The following is a 21,590-nucleotide window of genomic DNA, read 5'->3' on the forward strand; positions in this document are numbered from 1 at the left end:
TGTTCGTTACGTAGTGACAACCCTAACGACAATGTAGGCAGAATATACACGTCATATAATTATATTTATTATTTGATCTCGAGGTAATTTAAGGACCACTAAGACATCAGAAAATAATTTAAAACTTGAACAACTAAATAAATAACAATATAATATTAGTAAAATGGTATCGGCAGTCGACAGGCGTTCCTATATTGTAAGCGTATCGATATTGTATTAGAGATTGATTTTGCATCAGTCGATTGCGAGCGACGGTACAGAGGCGAATCATATTGTGCTTAAACGTCAAGTTAACAATGTAGTGAACAAGTTATGCGCGGTTTCGAGACGGCACATACACAAATCAATATTTAAGGGTTGTCACTTCGTTTTAAAGAAAAATCTTTCAAAAAGTACCTTTTACAATTGAAAATGACAATTATGATTATTTTATAAAATGTTGAGTGCATCGTGGTCGCAAGTACCGCGTGAACTTAGCGCACAAATAAGGGCTGTAAGCAGATTCATTGAATACGCCGACACTGTGCCTAAGTGTGACACTTAAAGCTTCCCCACAACACATGGAAATATCCCTGCTTTTAACATAACATTACACAGAGTCAATAACTCCAGGTCGTATCCATTTGAGATCACACGGGCTTCATTACACATTTCATCAATTTATTTAACGTCTCTTCCGATTGTGTTGTTCTTTTAAATCGTCCATCTTTACTGTATATCTTAAAGTTCACCGATTTTCAATTTTCTCTCTGATATAAAACGCGTTTTTTAATGTAGTTAAGTATTATATTGATTGCTAAGTTAGACAAGTAGTTTAAAGAGTTTGTTTAACACTTATATAAGTTTCTGTATGCAACTATGTTATAACACTTTTTTGTATTCCTTTGTTAGTCTTCACTCTTCTTTGTTTCTCGCTGCTACGTGTCCTTCTTATATCTCTGCTGTGACTTTATATTTCTTCCTTTTTAAAGTTTTCGTTGTCTAATTGTTTCTTCTAAATTATTTATACAGCTGTTAGAGTCATGTTACCAATATTCTTTAATTTTAATATCTTCTGTTCTTCTTTCAATTATCTTCTCTAGTTCGAAATTCATAATTTTATAAGACAAGAAGTTTTGGGAAAAAATCTTTCTTATATACGACGAAGATTGAAGCTTTAAGGAGTCTTCATTCTCTTCTTGTCTTCTTTTCTGCGATCTCTTGAACATATGGTGTTGAGTATGATATCTATTCCGGGCATCGAGCATTCTTCAGCTGGTGTCACAAATCTCTGATGGTCTTCAAGAACATCTGTCATACTTCAGGAGCAAAATTTGCAACCTCTACGTAAGTTACCGTATGTTAGGTGACCATATAGTCTGGGATAAGGTTAGTGATATCCTTCACCTGTGGCCATAAATTTTCAAGCAGCTTTAGGAGCGCGTTTGGTATCTCTTAGGCATCAAATCTCCATTCAAGGAGGCTCTATCCTTCAACTGTCGCCACATCCCACATCGCCCTGAGGAGCATCCTAAACGTGCTATTATACAAGGGCGGGAATCACGTATTTTGCAGGCTTCAAGTTTTGTTTTCAGCATCCTAAATCTGTGCTGATCTGTGGTGATGGTCCTCAGTCGTTCTGATCCTGTGTTCCACCGGCTCGCTTCTCAAACGCGGAGCGCCGGTTCTATCCTCGGTATCGGACTTGCACTAATGAGTTATTAATTTATTTCAAGTGCAGTTGTCATTAAGTCAGTTGGCTCGACCATAACAGACGGCGACACGGCTCACCTACCACGTTGGTGTAACTGAAAGCTGGGTGAGGCGTGGGTGCTTGGTTCACGTAGCGCCGGCTAGGCGCGGCGCGGCGGCGGGTGGGGTGCGCGGGCGCGGCGTCAGTCCTCGTCGGACAGCGGCTCGTACTGCGCCGACATGAGCGGCGCCGGCTCGGGCGGCGGCGGGGGCGCGGGCGCCGCGGGGGGCGCGGCCGCGGCCGCGGGCGGGGCTGCGCCTGGGGGACAGTTACTTTATTCATATGGCCACATCCATGTCTAGAAGCTATGTTATTAAGGACAAGAGATGTAGTCGTAAGAACGAATGTCCTTCTAAAATCCTAACCGCATTGTTTAAGTGGAAATCTCAACCGCAAGAGGATAAAGTAAGAGGTCGGACATTTGTTTCATACAGAGCACAATTATGTTAAAGAAAGCAAGAGACTACATGGGAAGATTGGTGTGCTATAAAGGATACTTTGACTTCACATAGAGTAGCAAACGTTTGAAATAGATACGTGAGAGTTTATAATTTATGACAGACATGAAAGTAACATTAACCTTCTTGTTAAACGCTAATCTATATGAAATTCCCATATCAGCACTTAAATATTAGACCACAGAAATCCTCATACGCATTAAAAAAAAATAACCACAGACATAAAATGTATATAGTTAAGATACTAACCGTCAGGCGGCGTGGCGACGTTGAGCGCGGAGTACGGGTATGCGTAGGCGCCGGTGGGGAAGGCCAGCGGCTTGGCGCGCTCGTCGGCGTCGCTGCGCATGACCTCCACGATGCGGTTGGTCACGTAGTCGAACGCCGTCAGCACCCCGCCCCCGCCCACCACGCCCGCGGACCCGCCGCTGCCTGTCCCTGCTAGGTAGCGCCGGTTGCTGTTACTTCTGCAAAAAAGAAAAAATAATGAATAACTGACTTTTGTCAGCATATTAGAAATATAAAAAAAAATAGAGGCGTAATTTTGAATCGTTCGTTTTCGATTCGCATGCGAAAGTATGTACCTATTTCACGTAGCACATCAGAACTTGTCATTTTTGCAAAATGAGACAGGTATATATTTTCGCACGTGAGTTGGGAACGGTTCAAAAATACGTGTCCTAGTGGTTCAAGAGTGTTCCAATTTTGAATGTTTTGAATTTAAATTATGGAACTAAAATAAGAATGTTTTTAAAGTTTAAAAAATAAATAAATGCAATTTGAATAATGGAACACGAATGAACACATAAGTCAGGTTATTTATGGCGGGAAATTAAAATAGTACGAGATGATATATGCAAATGGCATCATCAGTCAATTGATTTTATACAAATTTTATGATTCAACGAAATTTTATTTATTTTTACGTGATTTTCACTCAATAATGCACGGATACGTAAATATCGCTAGGAAAAAGTGACAGTTGGTCTGCAGAAAGTGCGTCTTTTGGCCACGGCGATTTGTGGTTCCCGTTCACGTTTCTAATGTATGTATGTATGTGACCTGTTGGCGTGGTGGTTGTCGGGCGGGCTGACGGGCTCGAGGTAGGGCGCGTGCTTGGGCGGATCGCGCCACTGCTTGCGCTCGTCTGCGCCCGCGCCGGAGCTGTATCCCTCCGAGCTCGCCACGTTGAACCTGCTGCTGTAGGAGGAGGTATGCGTTAATGCTGCATCATTCGTTATTTTTCAATTAAACTTTTGCTGGAAATCAGATCTTCTTGAGTTAATTGAATGAAAAGTTCTTAAAAACACTATAGACACGAGTTTGAAAAAGCTACCCTGAAAATTCTCACTCTCACTCACTCATTTACTCACTCACTTTAAACTTTTATAAAACACAGATGGATCATACATACATAAATAGCCTAGATATGCGACTACTGGACATGAGCCACTTCTGGAACAACCTTCATTAAGTGTGATCATACTTCGCTTAGTATGATCATTTTTCACTAAGTAAGATCAATATGAAACAAATAAAAGAAAAGGCAGGCCTTGTAAAAGCAGGCATGCAGGTCGTGTCGTATCGGGAGGCGAAGGATTTGGTGGGAAGAAGAAAGGATTGGCGATTACTCCACCGACAAGAGGGCAGCTCTTAAATACAGAGAGAGAGAAGATCATTATGATCATACTTCACTTATCATACACACAGTAATAGTGAAGTCAATAGATGGGTTGGTTGTATTATGGAATGACAGAGTCAGGGTTGTTTCAACTTACTTGTGGTGCAGCAAGGAGGTGGTGGGACTACAGAAGTCCCTCGTGATAATGTTGGAGGCCAGGTCCCCGAGCTTGATGCTGGTGGTGTGCGGCGCGGGCGGCGGCGAGGGCTCGCAGCCCGCGGGCGTGGGGCCGCGCTCGGCCCGCTCGGGGGCGCCGCCCTCGCGCTGCGGCGGCTCTTGGCGGTTGTCTTCGCGGATTACCTTAAAAAAAAGAAAATTAAAATAGGTTAAATAAGGTTATAGAGAGAGGGCTTTGCTTCCTTTTCATCGCTGTAACTATGGACTGAAATTGTATAACATAAAAAAGACGTATTGGCATATAGGGTCCTGGGCCGAGTTTTTCTTTGAGCTAGTTTTTTTCGGTAATACAGGTTGAGGAACTGCAGTAGTTTTAGACAATTTTTTTTATAAATATTGTCAATTTAAAGTGTAACTATAATATATTACCAGCTGAGTTTAAGTATGGCATTTAGTATCTTTTTAATTTATTGTTTATATTTCATTAGCTAGTATACGTCAAAATAAGACAATATAAACTGACGCCAGCCGTCAGGCTGGCTTGCATTTCTAAATTATCATTTTACAAATTATTTTGACCCAGTCATAATTTGCGGAGGAAATAAGTATGGTGTGATAGTTACCGGAAACCGTTGGTCGGAGCTCTGGCTGATCTGGTGCGTGATGATGGCGTCGATTAGGCTGGCGGCGGTGAGCGTGCCCTCGGCGGGTCGCGGGCGGGGCTCGGCCGCCGCAGCGGCCGCGGGGGGCGCCGCCGGCGCCGGCGCCGCACGTCTGCGGGACCACGGTTACATTAACATTCGGTCTACATATCTTTGCATCCAAGAGAAATAAGTATACTATATATATCAATTACGTAATAAAGTCACGATGGTTGAACTGTGATATCATCAGGCTGCGTTTCCATTGACGCGGAGCTGGGCGGAGATGTGCAGGAATCGACCAATCACCGTGAGGGAGAGAGTGACAGAGCGTCTTCGTTTTTCGCTCTCTCGAACGCTGTGATTGGTCAAATCCGCACATCTCCGCTCTTCTCCGCCCATCTCCGCGTCAGTGGAAACCCGGTCTTAGAGGTGGGTTTCTAGCGGAGAGAAGAAGAGAAGACTGGTGTAGACAAATACTTCGACAGAGAGAGAGTGTCTTCCCTCTCGTTTTCTCGCGGGCTGTGACTGATGGTTTCCGCATGTCTCTCCGCTAACCAAGTAATTAGAATATTACATTGGCCCTTTGGCCCAAAGAGTATATGATTCCGCGCTTTAAAAGTAATCGGAAAGCACGTTGGTCCCTACTATTTAAGTATTTACTTATGTAAGTACGATAAGCTGCAAAAGTTCAATCAGTTTCTTGCAAAGTAATAAATTAACTGGTTGCATTTAAGACCAGCTGGTTACATGTCGTTTCTACAATAGACCGAAAACACCTACAAAAACATACATTTTATAATTATTACAACTAATGGTTCATAATTTCACCACTGTTTTCAAATATATCTGGGCTCAGTGACTGAACTATTGCTCTTTGATTATGTACAGTCATGAGCAATATAATGTACCCACTTTAGGACTCTGTCGCACTAACATATTTGACATTTACTGAGACTTACAGTTCAATTTGTCAAAAAAGTTAATGTGACATGGTACCAAAGTGTATACATATTAATGCTCGTGACCGTACATACGTAGTTATTTCAACGATGGATAATGACGAGTTTATGTCTATTTCCCGCTGGGGTAGACAGAGATCAGAGAGTTTCAGTACGATTCAGTAGTAAACGATATGGATGATGTGTCCTAACAGTTATAAACTTACTGGTCTTTCCTCTCGGTGTGTAGCGGCGTCAGCGCCCGGTGCTTGGGCGCGGCGCTGTAGGCGGGGCCCTGCACCAGTCGCCGCTCCGTCTCCTGGCTCTGTGACGACTGCCGACCAAAAAAAAACATGACTTATTGTATTATTCAAGTTTCTAGCCAAACAATAAAACTTGCAGGCTGAATCACCCGATTGTCTGAAAAGTGTAAGATAATTCAAATTCCACCAACTCGCATTAGAGCAGCAATGTGGAGTATGCTCCATACCCCGTTCGGTTGATTGAGGCTGTGCCGGTAGCGACATCGTACCTTACCGAATACTGAGGGGAATGATTCAATTCACGATTCTGACTCAAAATGAAATGAATTTAAAAAAAATAAAAAAAAAACATGAATTAACTCAGAATCGTGAGTTGATACATCAGAGTGTCGCAAACTCCTTGTGCAGGCTATTTATGTTGTTTCAGTTGTCAGTACACACCTGTGGATGCTGCATATGATGTCGTTCATGTAACAATTGGTTCTGATGTTCTAACGCGATGTGCCGCTCCTGCATCGCTGCCATCGCACGCTCTCTGCAACCAAAACATACATAGATTTAATAGCTGGTCCTCTAACTGTAAAAATGACCAAGTTGCATAAAAACTTTCAACCCCATTTTTAACCTTTTAGGGGTTGAATGACGCAAAATCCCGTCTTAGTTAGCAGCTACGTCCTAAAAGGAACCCCCATGCAAAATTTCAGACTCCTAGAATTTGTAGCTTCTGAGATTTCTTGATTAGTAAGTAGTATTTCGCTTTCATCATTTAAGATCTAAGATCTTCTCTCGTATGGGTATGTGAGACCTCATCAACGACTACTTAACGAGCCTTCCGAAGCACGATCATCTTAGATTCGGACAATCGGGCCACCCAGCAATATCCTAATCAAACTAGTGCTCACAGTAATTTTTGTAACATCTCCGAACTGGGATTCGAACCCAATATCGTGAAGTCTGCGATCAGCTACTGGTGGAGGCAGTTTGAGGGTGGGTTATCATGAAAGTATGCTGTCGTACCGTTCCCTGTTTTGCTGCATTTGTATCTGTCTGTCGCGCTCCATGTAAGAGGCCTGCGTCCGGCGGTCGCGCTCCAGCGACTGGTACTGCTGCATCTGCTGATGCTGCTGATGCTGATGGTATTTCTGCATCGCCATGTCGCGCGCCATACGGTCTTGCAGTCTGGAAAGAGAGGGTCTTGTAAGATGGAGCATAGACAACAACCGTAGACACCCTCCGGACACTTCATACAAACAACCTCGTTTTACAGACACTACACATTAACGTTATCGTTCACGCGCATCTGTGTGTGTGGCGTCTGACGCCCATAGTAAGACCGAGGGGGAGTTGTGGGAATGTGGGTTTCGTAATATACGTAATATACATTTAAGATCCAAACACATTTAAAAATGATCTTACAGTAAGAGTCAAGCGTTCCTCCTACCACGGCTCTGCCAATTTCTGCTTAATTTCGTCTCCTCTTTGGTCATCATAAAACTAATTTAAGAACCACGCTCTTGTCGGTGTAGCATTCTCCATGCTACTTTTTAGGGAAACATAGGGCAGTGGTTTTCCTCTTGCCTTCCGCCTATTTGGTTATCCATCGTAAATACCATCTCTCTGTTATTATCTGATGTCCTGATGGGACGGAGTATTACTATTTCTATTAACTTAATAACTTAATTTTTATTCTCCCAAATTAATTAAGATTCGAGCACTTATTATTGGGTTTTTCATATAACACATTTTTCAGATTTTACAAAACATATTTTTCAAAAACACACTTTAGATCACGCCAATTTCGCGAAGGTGTAGGCAGAGCACCATGGAATTCTACGTACTACGATGCTGGCATCTTCTTGCATTTCCTCTCTTATTTGATCATCCATCCTGAGTAGCATCTGTGTGTTGTTACCTGATGTCCTGATGGTGCGGATGCTGGTTGTGCTGCTGGTGCTGGTGGTGCGAGGGCAGCTTGTTGTCCTGCTTGGGCTCCGTCCGCGGCACGGGGAGCGCGGTGGCGGCCGACGCCACGTCCACTAGCGAGGTGAACGCTTCGTGACCTGGGCGGGAGAAATGGTGTCAAAACATCTTCTACATATATCTATGCTACAAATAACACTGTAATTTCACAAAAACGATTAGATGTTTATTTCAACACATCTAAAGAGAAGTGACGTTTTCGTAAACCAGCAGCTCTAACATGCGCAAGTTGATAAAATTATCGATCGATCAATTCAATCAATTTTGTCGAAATCTATAAGTTTATTTTTTCGCTAACATGCACGTCACGAGATTTTGAACGTACTGTGACAGAACGACGTGATTTATTTGGGTTTACATATCAGCACCAATCGACAAAATGACAATCGATAAAATTACCGTGACAACATTTTGTCACGTTGCGTTAGCCCTCTAAAGAGGTGAATCTGGGAGAACAAAGTAGAAATGAATCATTTTTGATCATCTTATACTACTAGATTGGCAGTTTCCAATTCATTTTTGGGCCAAATTAAATTCTAAAGGAATCTCCAAAATAATGTACCTGGCGGCGGATGCGGGTGCGGATGCGGATGCTGGTAGACGTGCGGCGTGTGCCGCTGTATGACGGACACGGGCGGCGGGTGCGGGGCGTGCGTCGGGTGCGGCGGGTGCGGCTGTTGGTGCGGGTGCGGCTGGTGCGGGGCGTCCCGGCGGTACTGCGGCGAGGCGGGCCGCTCGGGCCGCTCGCGCCGCGCCGCGCCGTGCATCTGCTGCGACGTGATGTAGTCCGTCATGATGATCTGCCGGCTGTCCAGCGCGTACGCGCGGCCCGTGTAGCCGCCTCCGCCCGTCTGGGGACGACGACAGATAAGTCAGTATCATTCATAAAAAAAAGCATCAAGGCAAGGGTGAATAGGCACTTTCTAGGATGATTTCTTACGCGGATGAATCTCCCATCCGGACACATCGTCACTTACCATCATGTGGTTAAATGCATGCCTATCTTCCATAAAAAGGAATAACGGCCTGGGAACCAATATTAGGCAACCAAGTAACTGAAATAGTATTAAATGTTTTTTTAGAAACGTCTAAGCCCTGTGCCAAGAATTCTCTTGCAGCTACTGTTCCTGGGTTATACAGGTTGTGAAGCTGCAGTAGTTTTACGCTGAGATTACGATGAGACTTTCGACAGAAATACACTTACATTAAAATTTACCAGAGCATGGTTAAGCATGTAAGTGTGTTACTTTCTAGTATTATTTATACAGCCCATTGTCAGTTGTCTCGACCGTTATAGACGGCGTTACGACCGCCTAAGCCACATTTCCGAGAAATGCTTTTCGGAAGTAGCATTAATAATAAAATGGAATAACATTCATTTAATTCTGCTTCTACCGTGTGGGTTGTGAGGTGGATTACCAACCTCATCAACCCTGGTGTCAGGGTTATTAGTGCGCCGTCAAAAGTCCCTGAGATGACTCCTGTAATAACCGGGACCAACGGCTTAACGTGCGTTTACGAAAAGTAAACTTACCGGGGAGAATGAAGGCGACTGCGGCCGCGGCTGCCCGGCGACGCCGGCGTAGTAGGCGGCGCCGCCGGGACTCCGCCGCTTGTAGTAATCGAAGCTCTTCTTGTCCGGCAGGTGGTGGGACCCGTGGACAGGGGTCCCGGCGGTGATGGAGCCCGTCTTCGGGTCCGGCGGCGTTCTTCTCGAGTCGAACCTGTGTAAACCAGCTTTATGTTAACACCCTCCATACAAAAATCTCGTGCTTACACAGAAAAATACAAAAGCAGTTTTTGCACGCAGCTGTATGTGCCTTATCCCGTGTGTCGAGCAAGACAGTTCGCATGCGCTCCCTTCCTCTTTACGTGTACGGGCTGAAATGTATACGCAAAGCGGAGGTGGGGTTCTCAAACAAGCTGGTATCGGTGCGGGCGAGGAGTGTCCCTTCTATATTGTATTGTATTGTTTCTTCCATGGTATTGGTAAGTTATAATTAAAATAATTTATAAAATGCACGACTAACCCTAACCTGACGAGAGACTGACCCTTAGATACAGATATAGTAGTTCAACAGCCTCCGTGGTCTAGTGGTTAGAGCGTTAGGCTCACGATCTGGAGGTCCGGGTTCGATTCCCGATGGGGACATTGTCGAAATCACTTTGTGAGACTGTCCTTTGTTTGGTAAGGACTTTTCAGGCTTGAATCACCTGATTGTCCGAAAAAGTAAGATGATTCCGTGCTTCGGAGGGCACGTCAAGCCGTTGGTCCCGGCTATTAGCCGTAAAAACACCTCCACCAACCCGCAGTGGAGCAGCGTGGTGGAGTATGCTCCATACCCCCTCCGGTTGATTGAGGGGAGGCCTGTGCCCAGCAGTGGGACGTATATAGGCAGTTTATATGTATCTAGTTTAAGTAACTGTTTCCCAAATTACTCTAACCGGGTTTTTCATATTACAAATTGTTTCCACACACTAATTCCCGTTGGTGTAAGTAGAGACCACGGAATTCCACTAATTACGATCCTGACATACCGCTTTCGCTTCTTCTACTCATCATCATCATCACCAGCCCATTAACGTCCCCACTGCTGGGGCACGGGCCTTCCCTATGGATGGATAGGGAGATCGGGCCTTAAACCACCACGCGGGGCCAGTGCGGATTCATGATTATTAACGACTGCTAATGCAGCCGGGACCAACGGCTTAACGTGCCTCCCGAAGCACGGAGGAGCTCGAGATAAAAACTTTTTTTTTGTGATCACCCATCCTATGACCGGCCTTTGCGAAAGTTGCTTAACTTCAACAATCGCAGACCGAGCGCGTTTACCGCTGCGCCACCGAGCTCCTCATCTTTTTACAATAAAAGAGATTTATTTTACCTGTTCTCAACTGGGGTTCCTAAGGTAATGGACCCTTTAGGGTTCGGGACGGGCTTGACCGCGGGCCGCTGCGGCGCCGCCACGGGCTTCGGCTTGGAGTTGTACTGCGTCGGGGACTCTCTCTCCGGCTGCGGCCTGTACGGGGGGTACTCCGTCGAGTTGCGGTAGGGCTGCGGGGGACAATCATATTTTTTAGTTTTAGGGATTGAGGGAAATCGTCGACCACGCCGGCGGGGTTGGTATGGTGTAAATAGGCTGTATAAAAGAATAATATAAAGTGACAAACTCACAGGCTTCACCATGCTCTGCTGCGGCGCGTTCGAGGGTTGTTCCAACCTCGGCCTCTTGACGCTGAGGTCCAGCAGCGGCTCGTTCCTGTCCCTCGGCTCGATGAGCACGACGACGCCCTCCTTGAGCGCGTCGGGCGCGGGCGGCGGCTGCGCCAGCGGCGTGATGGTGGCGGGCCGCTGCGGGGACACGGGCGACGCCACGCCCACGTGCGACGAGTTCACCACGCTCAGCGTCGCCAGGGACTCCCGCTGCGCCGTCGATGATGTTACCTACACAAAGTATCCCAATTAATATATGAACTATGGTAAAAGAAAATTACATCGAAAACATTTCTGACTCGGACGGGCCTTAACCGCAGCTCTAGTCAAGCTGGGACGAGCGAGTCAGCCATCACACCACCGGGTCCTCCTCCATGCGAATTTTTGATATCTCTAGAATATTGAGTACTTATTTAGTTACTAAACACTTGGTTCTTGTTTAGTTTTTAGTTACTTATTTTTCTGAGTTCATTACTCTGACTTGGCTGCACATAATCGACACTTATATTATGCCCAAAAGTGTCCCATGAGCACTATTTACATAATATTAACAATAAAACATCCATCCAGCAACTCACGCCTATACCATCCCAGCGGGGTAAGCAGAGAGTATGGAATTCCATTTTCTTCGATCCTGCCATACATATTCAAGAAGAGAAAGTGAACAAATACTCACTTTAGGCGGCATCAGTTTAGGCGGCGGCACGGGTTGGTTATTCTTCATGAGACTGATCTCGATCATGTTCAAGACCACGTCCCGCACGGTGAGCTGTGGGCCCGCGCCCAGGGCCCCCGCGAGCGTGGCCCCCGGGCCGTTGCGGGCCACGGTGCTGGCGGTGCTGCCCGTCGAGGTCCCAGTGCTGGGCGGCGTCACCGGCCCGCTCGACGACACGGGCGTCGACAGGGTTATTGAGGGGATTATCTAAGGATGATAAACGCTATTTTAGCCCAGGTCCCGTGGTAGCCCAGATGGTAGAACGCTTGACTCTCACTTTGAGGTCGCAGGTTCGAATCCAGCACAGGCCTACACCAATGATTGTCGAATTTGTGCTGCGGATTCATGTTTGGATCATGAATGATTATCACGTGCTCTGCGTGAAAGAAAACATCGTGAGGAAACCCACATTCCCGAGAAATGCATTTTCGAAGGTACGTGTTCTGTATTGGGCTGGTTTTCTCTTCGCGTAGTGGAACGTCAAGGTTAGGTTAGCGGACCCTGTGCAAAACGGGATAATGCCAGGGAAATGATAATGCGTTAAGCCGTCTACCTACTGATGTGAGTAATCGTTACATAAGCCATGTTAGGGGCCTTTGGCGGCTCAATAATAACCCTTACACCAGGATTGATGGGGTAGGTAAGTCACCTCATAACCCCTACGATAGAAGAATATTTATAAATACAAAGTTTAAACTTACATCAATAATTACCTTTGCAGTGGGGGCATCATTTTCCTCGTCGGCTGTTTCCGTGGCTGATGAGTCGTACTCGTCGCGGCGCCGGCCCTTGGGGGCGACGGCGTCGGTGCGCGGGCCGGGCAGGGGCGGAGGCCTAGGGGACTCCGCTGACGCCGTGTCCGTGTCCCCGGAGCTGGCCACGCTGCTGTCGCTTTCACTGCCCTTGGGCTGCGCGAGCGACGATACTAGCGAGTCTAGTTGGAATCTGGGGGAGGAATGTGGGGATCACTTGATGTGGTTGACATCGGAAAACATGGTTTCCATTTGCGATCCTAACCAGTGATATGACGCTCGCGGAAATATTCCCACTTTGGGAACGTTCCCGCCATTAAAAAGGGTTTTAGTACCTAATATTTTGGAATATTACAAGAAAGAACAATTTTGAAGCAGCCAGGGTCCTCACTATCAAAGAGGTTTTACATCGGGAACATTTCCCACTCATGCGTGGGAACGGCACAGCACTGTTCCTGAGACGCTTCTCTCGCTTCTTGGACATTGGTCAGGTTAGATGTAGAAATAGTGACCTTTTCCTGTAGGTGAAGTAGAAGGCCTTGAGGCTGGCGGGCGTGCGGCCGGCCGCGTGCGCCATGCGGTCCCAGGCCGTGCCGTGGTCGCGCACCAGCGCGCGGAACCGCGCCGCCTCCTCCTCGCTGGGCTCGCAGCCGCCCTCGCCCAGCGTCTCCAGCCGCCGCGTGATGCGCTTGAAGCACGCCAAGCAGCACTTGCTTAGCTCGCTCGGGATTTCTAAAAACAATACAAATTGATAAAATCTATACACATAAAAGTGAAAGCTCAGTGACTTACTCACTCATCACGAAATCTCAGAAACTACAAGTGCTAGGGGTCTAAAATTTTGCATGGGGGTTCCTTTTAGGACGTAGATGCTCATTAAGACGGGATTTTACGAAATACAACCCCTAAGGGGGTAAAAAGGGACAGCAAAGTTTGTATGAAACTTTTATAGTTTCAATAGCAGGTTAGGCCGCCGTTTGCCATGTACTTAGTTAAGTCTTTTTGTAATTATTTCTTTTTTATTTTGGTGCAATAAAGTATATGTGTATTGTATTGTAGTACAATATAAGTATGTCTGAGTAATATAACTTACGAAACTCCTCCATGAGAGGTCGTTTGGCCTCGATGGCGAGGTCGTGCCACCGCGGGGGCAGGTGCCGGAGCCGCTTGGCCCTCACCCTCGGGCCTGGACAAGTGGGGACCGGACACCGCGTATACCGGGATCTTACACATCTGCAAATGTTGAGGAATCAATTAGATTTATTGATATAAATAGCCACAAGAGAGGCACAACATTATTAAATAGTAATAATTAATAATATGATTATTAAATTGTTTCCGTAGCCTGATATACTATTGTGTGTCTATTACTAAACCATAAGGGTTAAATAAATAAATAAAATAATAATAAAAGTAATATAGACCATATATAACTATAGTAATAGACACACAATAGTATATTAGGCTACTAACTACGACTTATGTCAGTGACATCATAACAAATACAAAGTGGGATGATTCAGACCATGATTCTATGTAAATATCAAGTGAAATTTTGGAAAATTCAAGTTTATTTTTGTGTTTTTTTAAATTATTTTTTGCGATGGAAAATTCCATTTAATATTAACTCGGAATACAGAGCTGAATCGTCTCTCAAAGTTTTCGTTACGATGTCACTAACAACCTGCATAATCATTCATCATCATCAATTTAAGAGCCACGCTCTCAGTCTATCAAAGGCCAATTGCTCAAGTCAAGGAATTGGCATAATCATTATTTGGTATATAATTATGTTCCACTGCTGGGCACTCATCGATAGGAGAGCATACTCACTTGAGTCAAACAATTTTAAAATGATTTCCAACTGAAAGTTGCACCAGGGAGTCGTGATCAGCAAGGCGCTATTGTGTAAACTAATATTATACAATTGGATCGAATATTACAGCCGGCTGGGAGCCACGTAGGTTAATCAAATAGGTTAATAAGTTCAAGATAAATGTTACATATTTTTTTTAAAAATCCCCAAAGTAATAACATACGATGAGGAGCTCGGTGGCGCAGCGGTAAACGCGCTCGGTCTGCGATTGTTGAAGTTAAGCAACTTTCGCAAAGGCCGGTCATAGGATAGGTGACCACAAAAAAAAAAGTTTTCATCTCGAGCTCCTCCGTGCTTCGGAAGGCACGTTAAGCCGTTGGTCCCGGTTGCATTAGCAGTCGTTAATAACCACCAATCCGCACTGGGCCCGCGTGGTGGTTTAAGGCCCGATCCCCCTATCCATCCATAGGGAAGGCCCGTGCCCCAGCAGTGGGGACGTTAATGGGCTGTTGATGATGAGTAACATATGATACTTCAGTACCATCAACTATACAGTGTTTATGAAACCTTTAAGTTTTTCATAGCATTTAAAGTATGTCGCAAGGTAAGTATAAGACATATAAACGGCCCTTACTCAACCAACCTGCAATGGCACGGCTCACAGACCCTGGCCCCAACCGCGTCCTCCTTCAACCCGTAGTGGACCGCGCGAGACCGCGACACGGTCCGCGTCGCGCCCGCCATGTTGCACACGGCACAGTTGGCCTGCGCCGGCGCACATACTGTCGTTGTCGTGCTTGTTGTTACCGAGGATGGCGTGCTTATGCGCTCTATCACCGCTGTGGACAAGAGAGAAGGTTCTTTAGGAGTGATTCTATTTCCATAGTAAAATCAAGGGGTGACCCCAGGTCTTACCTGGTCCAACGGCTATGAGTGGCTGTATAACGCGGTAATGCCGCTAGCGTCATAGGTTCGTTTGGACTAGGACAGACTCAGAGAACTTAAGCGTCTAAATGGATGTGACGAAGTATCTGATGATTTGACAAATTGTATTTTTATAGTGCTTCTCTTCTATCGTGTGGGTTGTGAGGTGGCTTACCAACCTCAGCTACCCTGAGGTAACGATTACTAACTTACATCAATAAGTAGTAACCGGGACCAACGGCTTAACGTGCCTTCCGAAGCACGGATCATCTTACTTTCGAACGATCAGGTGATCAGCTTGTAATGTCCTAACCAAACTAGGGATCGCAAAGATTTTTATAGTGAAATTAAATATAGTTGACATACTATAACTTGTATGATTGCTAAAAGCAATAAATAATATGATCGGGAATGCTATGCAGCCCTATCTTCTTTTTTTTTGACGTGACTTATTGTAGATTTGTCGCAGGTGGCATTAACTACTTGGCCGGACAAATGAGGAGCGCTGAAGGCTCTCATCCGGTAATAGCCCTATCTACACATCATCATCTCCCTAGCGTTATCCCGTTTCCTTGACAATTTGACAGATCCGGTTTTTTGACCAAAACAAACGACTGCCTGTCTGACCTTCCAACTAGCCAAGCCCCATACAGGTACAATCAAAGGGCAAAAGTACAGTCACTGAGCCCAGCGAACTATTTGTAAACAGTGGTGAAATTATGAACCATTAGTTGTCATAATTATAAAATTTATGTTTTTGTAGGTGTTTTTGGTCTATTACAGAAACGACACGTAACCAACAGGTCTTAAGTACAAGCAGTTAATTTATTACTTATTTTTATTGATTTATTTTCTTAGAATCTACTTTTTCACTCTCAGAAGTTTATGTTTCTAACATTCTTATTTAATTTTAGGTACTTATTCTTGTATTTTCGGTGTGTGCAATAAAGTATTTATGTTATAGTGTTTTATATATATATAAGTAATACTTTGCAAGAAACTGATTGGAATTTTGCAGCTTATCGGACATACTGCACTATAGGCAGCAGTGAGTATTCTGCAATATTTACACAACACACTATGTAGTGGGTCCCAGTTTGGGCGCCAAACCAACGAAATACATGACCTACATCAACAAATAATTCCACAACGACCGAATAAACACACTAAACAATCCAACACAATGGATAAACACGTATAACTTATTGTGTAAATCACATGCAGACACCTGCAATATTCAACAATGTTCGGATCAATTTGCATCGCTAACCGGATTATAGTAGATTTTGTATCTGCGCAATCAGTGCTAAACTTATTACTTATTTATGAATGTACCGTCGGTTAGTTCCGAGGGAGGGGCGTTTGGGTGTTTTTGTTGTTGCTGGTGTTTGTAGAAAATATTGATAAATAGTATTATACTGATAAAAATCTCGCAATAAAACTACAAAAATACATCATTCTTCTTCTTAACGTTATAACGTTTTGACGGGATCCGCTTACTTAACCTGAATATTTGACGGGTCTGATTTGTATAGAAGCAACTGCCTGTCTTACCTCCCAATCCGAAGGATAAGCCTCACGATGTTTACCTCCACCGCCGAGCACATGATAATCATTTAAGATCCAAATATTCGTAAATCATTAATCATCATTTGATTTGAACCTGCGACCTGACAATGAATGTCAAGCGTTCTTCCAACTAAACTACCACGGCTCTAAAACCACGACAATAACAGAATCATTTATTCAACGTAATGATCATGGATAAACTCGTTAAAGGTAAATTTAACAGTTTTCAATCTACGTCAGTTCGCAAGGTGTTATGGCTGAGGAGAAGAAATGACAAGAAACTGCAACAGCCACGCATCTTTTAAATCAACAATTAGAGGAACTCCTTTAATACCACGCGTTTTTATCATTTAGGTAATTACTAATCTAATAATAAGCTTTTTTAGATAAAAAATACAATCAATACATAAAGCTATTTCCAATCCCGCCGACTATAATCCTACAACCAGCGCAGCACTAAACAGTTAAACGCTGAGCAAACTGCAACAGTGCACCTCAATAATTAACTGAATGCAAGTTCCGTCGGACTGCTAACTGGATGTTTAAACTGCGGGTAGTTTAGGGCTAGCTGCAGGAGGTTTATGAAGGTAAATTTTGAAGTTTCCACGTTCCAGATTTTTGATTAAATGTTTTACGAATTGTCTGCGATCAGAAAGTTAGGGTTTGAAATGGATTTATTTTGTAGAATATGGAATATAAATAATGTAAAATCGTTTTTATGATTTTTTCCTTTAATCTATAATATTTCACCACTTTAAAGATAAAATCTTCAGTCAATTCATCATCATCTCCGTAGCATTATCCCGTTCTTCACAGGGTCCCAATCACGACGTTTTCCTTCACCGCTGATTCGACAATCATTGATTTAGGCCTGTGCTGGATTCAAATCTGCGACCTCAAAGTGAGAGGCGAGCGTTCAACCAACTGGGCCACCATGGCTTTCAAAATGTTCGATTAATACTTCTAAACCATAACTTCAAAAGCCGCAATACGGCAAGTTATAATAAATTTAGTCGAACACAAATTCCTTGATCTGTGAATGCCAATACATATAATTCTAGTAATAACTCCCGTTAGAACACCGCCCGCCGGCTAATTAGCCCTGAGCAAACACTCAGACGTTTATCTTCACAACTCGCAATTCTCTATAGTTTAAATCACTAGAAATGACTACCAAGATTCTATGGATTTTCTCCGAAAGTCAAGATGTGAAATGAGCTCAGTAGCGCCATAGACACTGTCCACCCCTCAACGATTCGAGTTAGGAGTAGTTTCTTTGTCACCATATCCATCTTACAACTAAAATAACGGCCTCTGTGGTCCAGTGTTCGAATCCCGGTGGACGTATCACTAAAATCATTATGATCCCCCGTTTGGTTAGGATATTATATATGTATATACAGGCTGATCATCTGATTGTCAGAAAGTAAGATGATCTGTATTCCGTACTTCGGAAGCCACGTTAAGCTGTTGGTCCCGGTTACTACTTACTGATGTCCTTATATTTATTATTTTACACATTTACTTTACTCACACATTAAGGAAAAACTACATTAGTAGTCGTTACATGAGGCATGACAGGTGCCTATTGCGGTTCAATAGTAACCCTGATACCAGGGTTGATGAGGTTGGTAATCACACCCCACACGATAGAAGAAGAGCTACATCGTCTAAAGCCATCTTCACTCACTTTAGCTTAAGTTTTTCCTTGTCTCTTCTTCTATCGTGTGGGTTGTGATTACCAACCCCATCATTACCAAGCCCCTGTCATGGCTCATGTAACGACTACTAATGTAGTTTTTCCTTGTAAATGTGTAAAATAATAAATATTCCTTTCTCTCTAACTTTTTTTCATCAAAATATGATTCCAATCGTGTTGGTGACTCGTAGCCCTGCCGATAGGTCCCCGGTCCTTAGACCTTAATAGTCGCGTCTATTTCTTGGTGTAATATCACTCAGCTGCCACATCCAGCGTCCGCTAGTGATGTGACTCGATTAATCTTCATTACTGACATTTGCACACCACTAATTGGATCAGAGTTTGCGTTTTATTCGCATTCGTTGCCATCATTTATTTATTCAGTTAATTAACTCTTTTAATTACGGCTCTGCAAAGGTCCGATTTTGCAATTTATTAGGCTTGTTATTGATATTAACTTTAGTTGTGTAACTTATGTATCTATCCTGGAAGAAATTGCTTCAGATCAATAAGGCTCCCCATTTGTCCAGCCAAGTAGATAATGCCATCTGCGGCAAATATACAATGAGTCACGTCAAAAAAAAATAAGTTTCTTTGGGCACATAATGCAATCCCCATTGCACTGTCTAGAGAGGCACATTATTCTGGGCCAGATTGAGGGTAAGCGTGTCAAGCAGGTAGCTGGGGGCCCTATACAAAGAGCTGTATATATGAGGACCGAACCCAGTGGAGGAAGATCACGTCCAATCACGATCATCAACAGTGAGGGAACGTCAGGAAAGAAAGAAAAGCAATAAATTAAATGATTTCTGTTTGTTGGAAATTATATTTTTTATGTATGACAACTCAGCCGTAAAAAAATCTTCACACTGATTTTTATACATATGCTCTTTCGCAATAAATTAATTCAAGTGGATTCGTCGTATTTTTATTGTGAAGAAACAATACAAACCTTTTCACTGTTTTTATAGCACTTATCCTACTTACTTAACTCATAAAGGTAGATGACGGCGGCTTAATGACGATAGATCGAAAAATAATCGAATAAACAAGAGGATCCGGTGGTGTAACGGTTAATACGCTCGTCCCAGCTTGACAAGCTGCGGGTTCAAATCCCGTCCGAGTCGGAAATTTTTCGATTAAAATTTTCTCTTTATAAGCAATTTATTATTTAAAAAAAATATACCTTTCCAATTCACTCATTACAAAGCACTCGTGCATCGACAGACATAGATCAAACGGACTCAGGTATTACCACACCGAGTAATGGTTGAAACGGAATATATTATGACATAACTGCGCGAGTCCACCCATAATGTAGCAGCACTTATATTTATTAAAATATCAACCAGTTACCAGCTTAAAAAGGATTCCAATAAAATTAGGTATAGTTAACATAAAAAACAGCCTCCATGGTTAGAGCGTTAGGCTGACGATCTGGAGGTCCGAATTGGATTCCCGATGAGTACATTGTCAAAATCACTTTGTAAGACTATCCTTTGTTTGACAAGGACATTGCAGGCTTGAATTCAAGTAATATGATTCCGTGCTTTGGACGGCACGTTAATCAGTTTGTCCCGGCTATTATCCGTAAAGCACCTCTACCGACACTCAGTGGAGCAGTAAGGAGTATGCTCCATACTCCGGTTGATTGAGGCGAGGCCTGTGCCCAGCAGTGAGACGTACGTATATAGGCTGTTTATTTTTATCTCATAATCTCATTATAGTATAATAATTATGTAAGCTTGCCTGTCTGTCTACCCTAATAGAGATTGTTAAAACACAAATCTTCAAAAGATTAAAAGTACCCTTCTTTTTTTAAATCGTTTACCCGATTCATCCCGGCTTCATTTGGTTTCAATTTTTATAGTCTTATTGGGGATTTAGCAGCTTTAAATACAGTTTTTTAAAAATATCCCGAACTAATTTTTAGCAACTAATTTCGTATTTTTTTATCAGTATGTTTCATGGCGACACAAATTTCAATTTCTCAATCAAACTCATCTTCAAACAACAATTTCCATATGGATCCCTCACAGACCCCTGTGTGCACAGTGGGCACCCAAGCGCGACAATTTAACGAGAGTCTGTGGACTCTGCCAACAGCGCGACGTCCTCCAGATTAAATGGTTCTAACGCTGTTTACATCACGTACAAACAAACACAATTTCATCCCAACCTCTCGTATTTATTTAAACTATATTTCTCATCGAAAAACTCGAAACTACTTCCCAATTTTTTGGTTCAACAAAACAAGGGTTTATTTAAATTTTAAATTTGAATATGGAACACTTATATTAAGAATTAAAAACCTTATAAAACCAACTGTAAAATGTTTTTTTTTTATTCCTTGTATTCTGCACAGGTAAGTATTATATTTTGTTGGTAATCTTCACAATACATAAACTTGCGAGATTATTAGGAATAAAAGTGGAATTCAAATTTAAAATTTAATTAAACTCTTGTTTTGTTGAACAAGAACAAAAACGTGTTTCTATTTTTATACTAGAATGTACTAATTTATGCTACAGAGGTCATCATTTAATCCCCTCAAAGAATAATTTTGCTCTCTAAAGGTGATATGTCACCTAAAATAAAACATTTTAAACACCATACAATTGGGTAGTTTCCTAGATCAAAGATAAATTATGAAATGCTGACTACTAAATAAAGACAGATTTAAATTTTTTATTTAACTTATTTATCAAGAAAAACGTAATAATAAGTCCGACATTTTATCACGTTTTATATGACGTCCCAGGGTGCTTTATCATACAAATTCCATAGAAATTTAGTGTTTGGACGTTAAGTACAAAGTAACTGATTTGACTAGTTGGAAACTAGCCTATTGGGTCGTGTACTAGATTCAAGATAAATTATGATATGCTGACTACCAAATAAAGACATTTAATTTTATTTTTTTTTCCCCGAAGTGTAAGGCAAAGGGAACTATGCCCATACAGCCATGTCTGAAGTATTTTTTTTCTTGATGATTAATGAAATGATGAAAGGTGATGATGATGAAACCTAAGCCCCCACCCTCGGAGTAGACTCCTACTCCGAACCCCAAACGAATTAACTCAAAAGT

At 43.1% G+C, this 21,590-nt stretch overlaps 1 protein-coding gene across 5 annotated transcripts in view; it reads right to left on the reverse strand.

Moving 5' to 3' along the window:
* Positions 1-5,778: 5,778 nt before the first annotated feature.
* The window catches only part of LOC126376193 (titin), a 167,808-nt gene continuing 151,996 nt past the window's right edge, over positions 5,779-21,590 (reverse strand). For 4 of the 5 annotated variants that reach the window (XM_050023428.1, XM_050023430.1, XM_050023427.1 and 1 more), the window contains 13 exons: positions 14,954-15,149; positions 13,588-13,727; positions 13,007-13,226; positions 12,444-12,687; positions 11,704-11,949; positions 10,989-11,258; positions 10,699-10,868; positions 9,348-9,537; positions 8,376-8,664; positions 7,746-7,893; positions 6,851-7,012; positions 6,275-6,368; positions 5,779-5,904 (listed from right to left, as the gene is read on the reverse strand). In XM_050023428.1, coding sequence (XP_049879385.1) covers positions 5,794-5,904; positions 6,275-6,368; positions 6,851-7,012; positions 7,746-7,893; positions 8,376-8,664; positions 9,348-9,537; positions 10,699-10,868; positions 10,989-11,258; positions 11,704-11,949; positions 12,444-12,687; positions 13,007-13,226; positions 13,588-13,727; positions 14,954-15,149 — 2,480 coding nt within the window. In that variant the 3' untranslated portion in view covers positions 5,779-5,793. The remainder of the gene's footprint in view (positions 5,905-6,274; positions 6,369-6,850; positions 7,013-7,745; positions 7,894-8,375; positions 8,665-9,347; positions 9,538-10,698; positions 10,869-10,988; positions 11,259-11,703; positions 11,950-12,443; positions 12,688-13,006; positions 13,227-13,587; positions 13,728-14,953; positions 15,150-21,590) is intronic. The other variant, XM_050023429.1, reaches the window with a different exon arrangement.

Source organism: Pectinophora gossypiella, chromosome 20, assembly GCF_024362695.1.
Source record: "Pectinophora gossypiella chromosome 20, ilPecGoss1.1, whole genome shotgun sequence".
Taxonomy (NCBI): domain Eukaryota; kingdom Metazoa; phylum Arthropoda; class Insecta; order Lepidoptera; family Gelechiidae; genus Pectinophora; species Pectinophora gossypiella.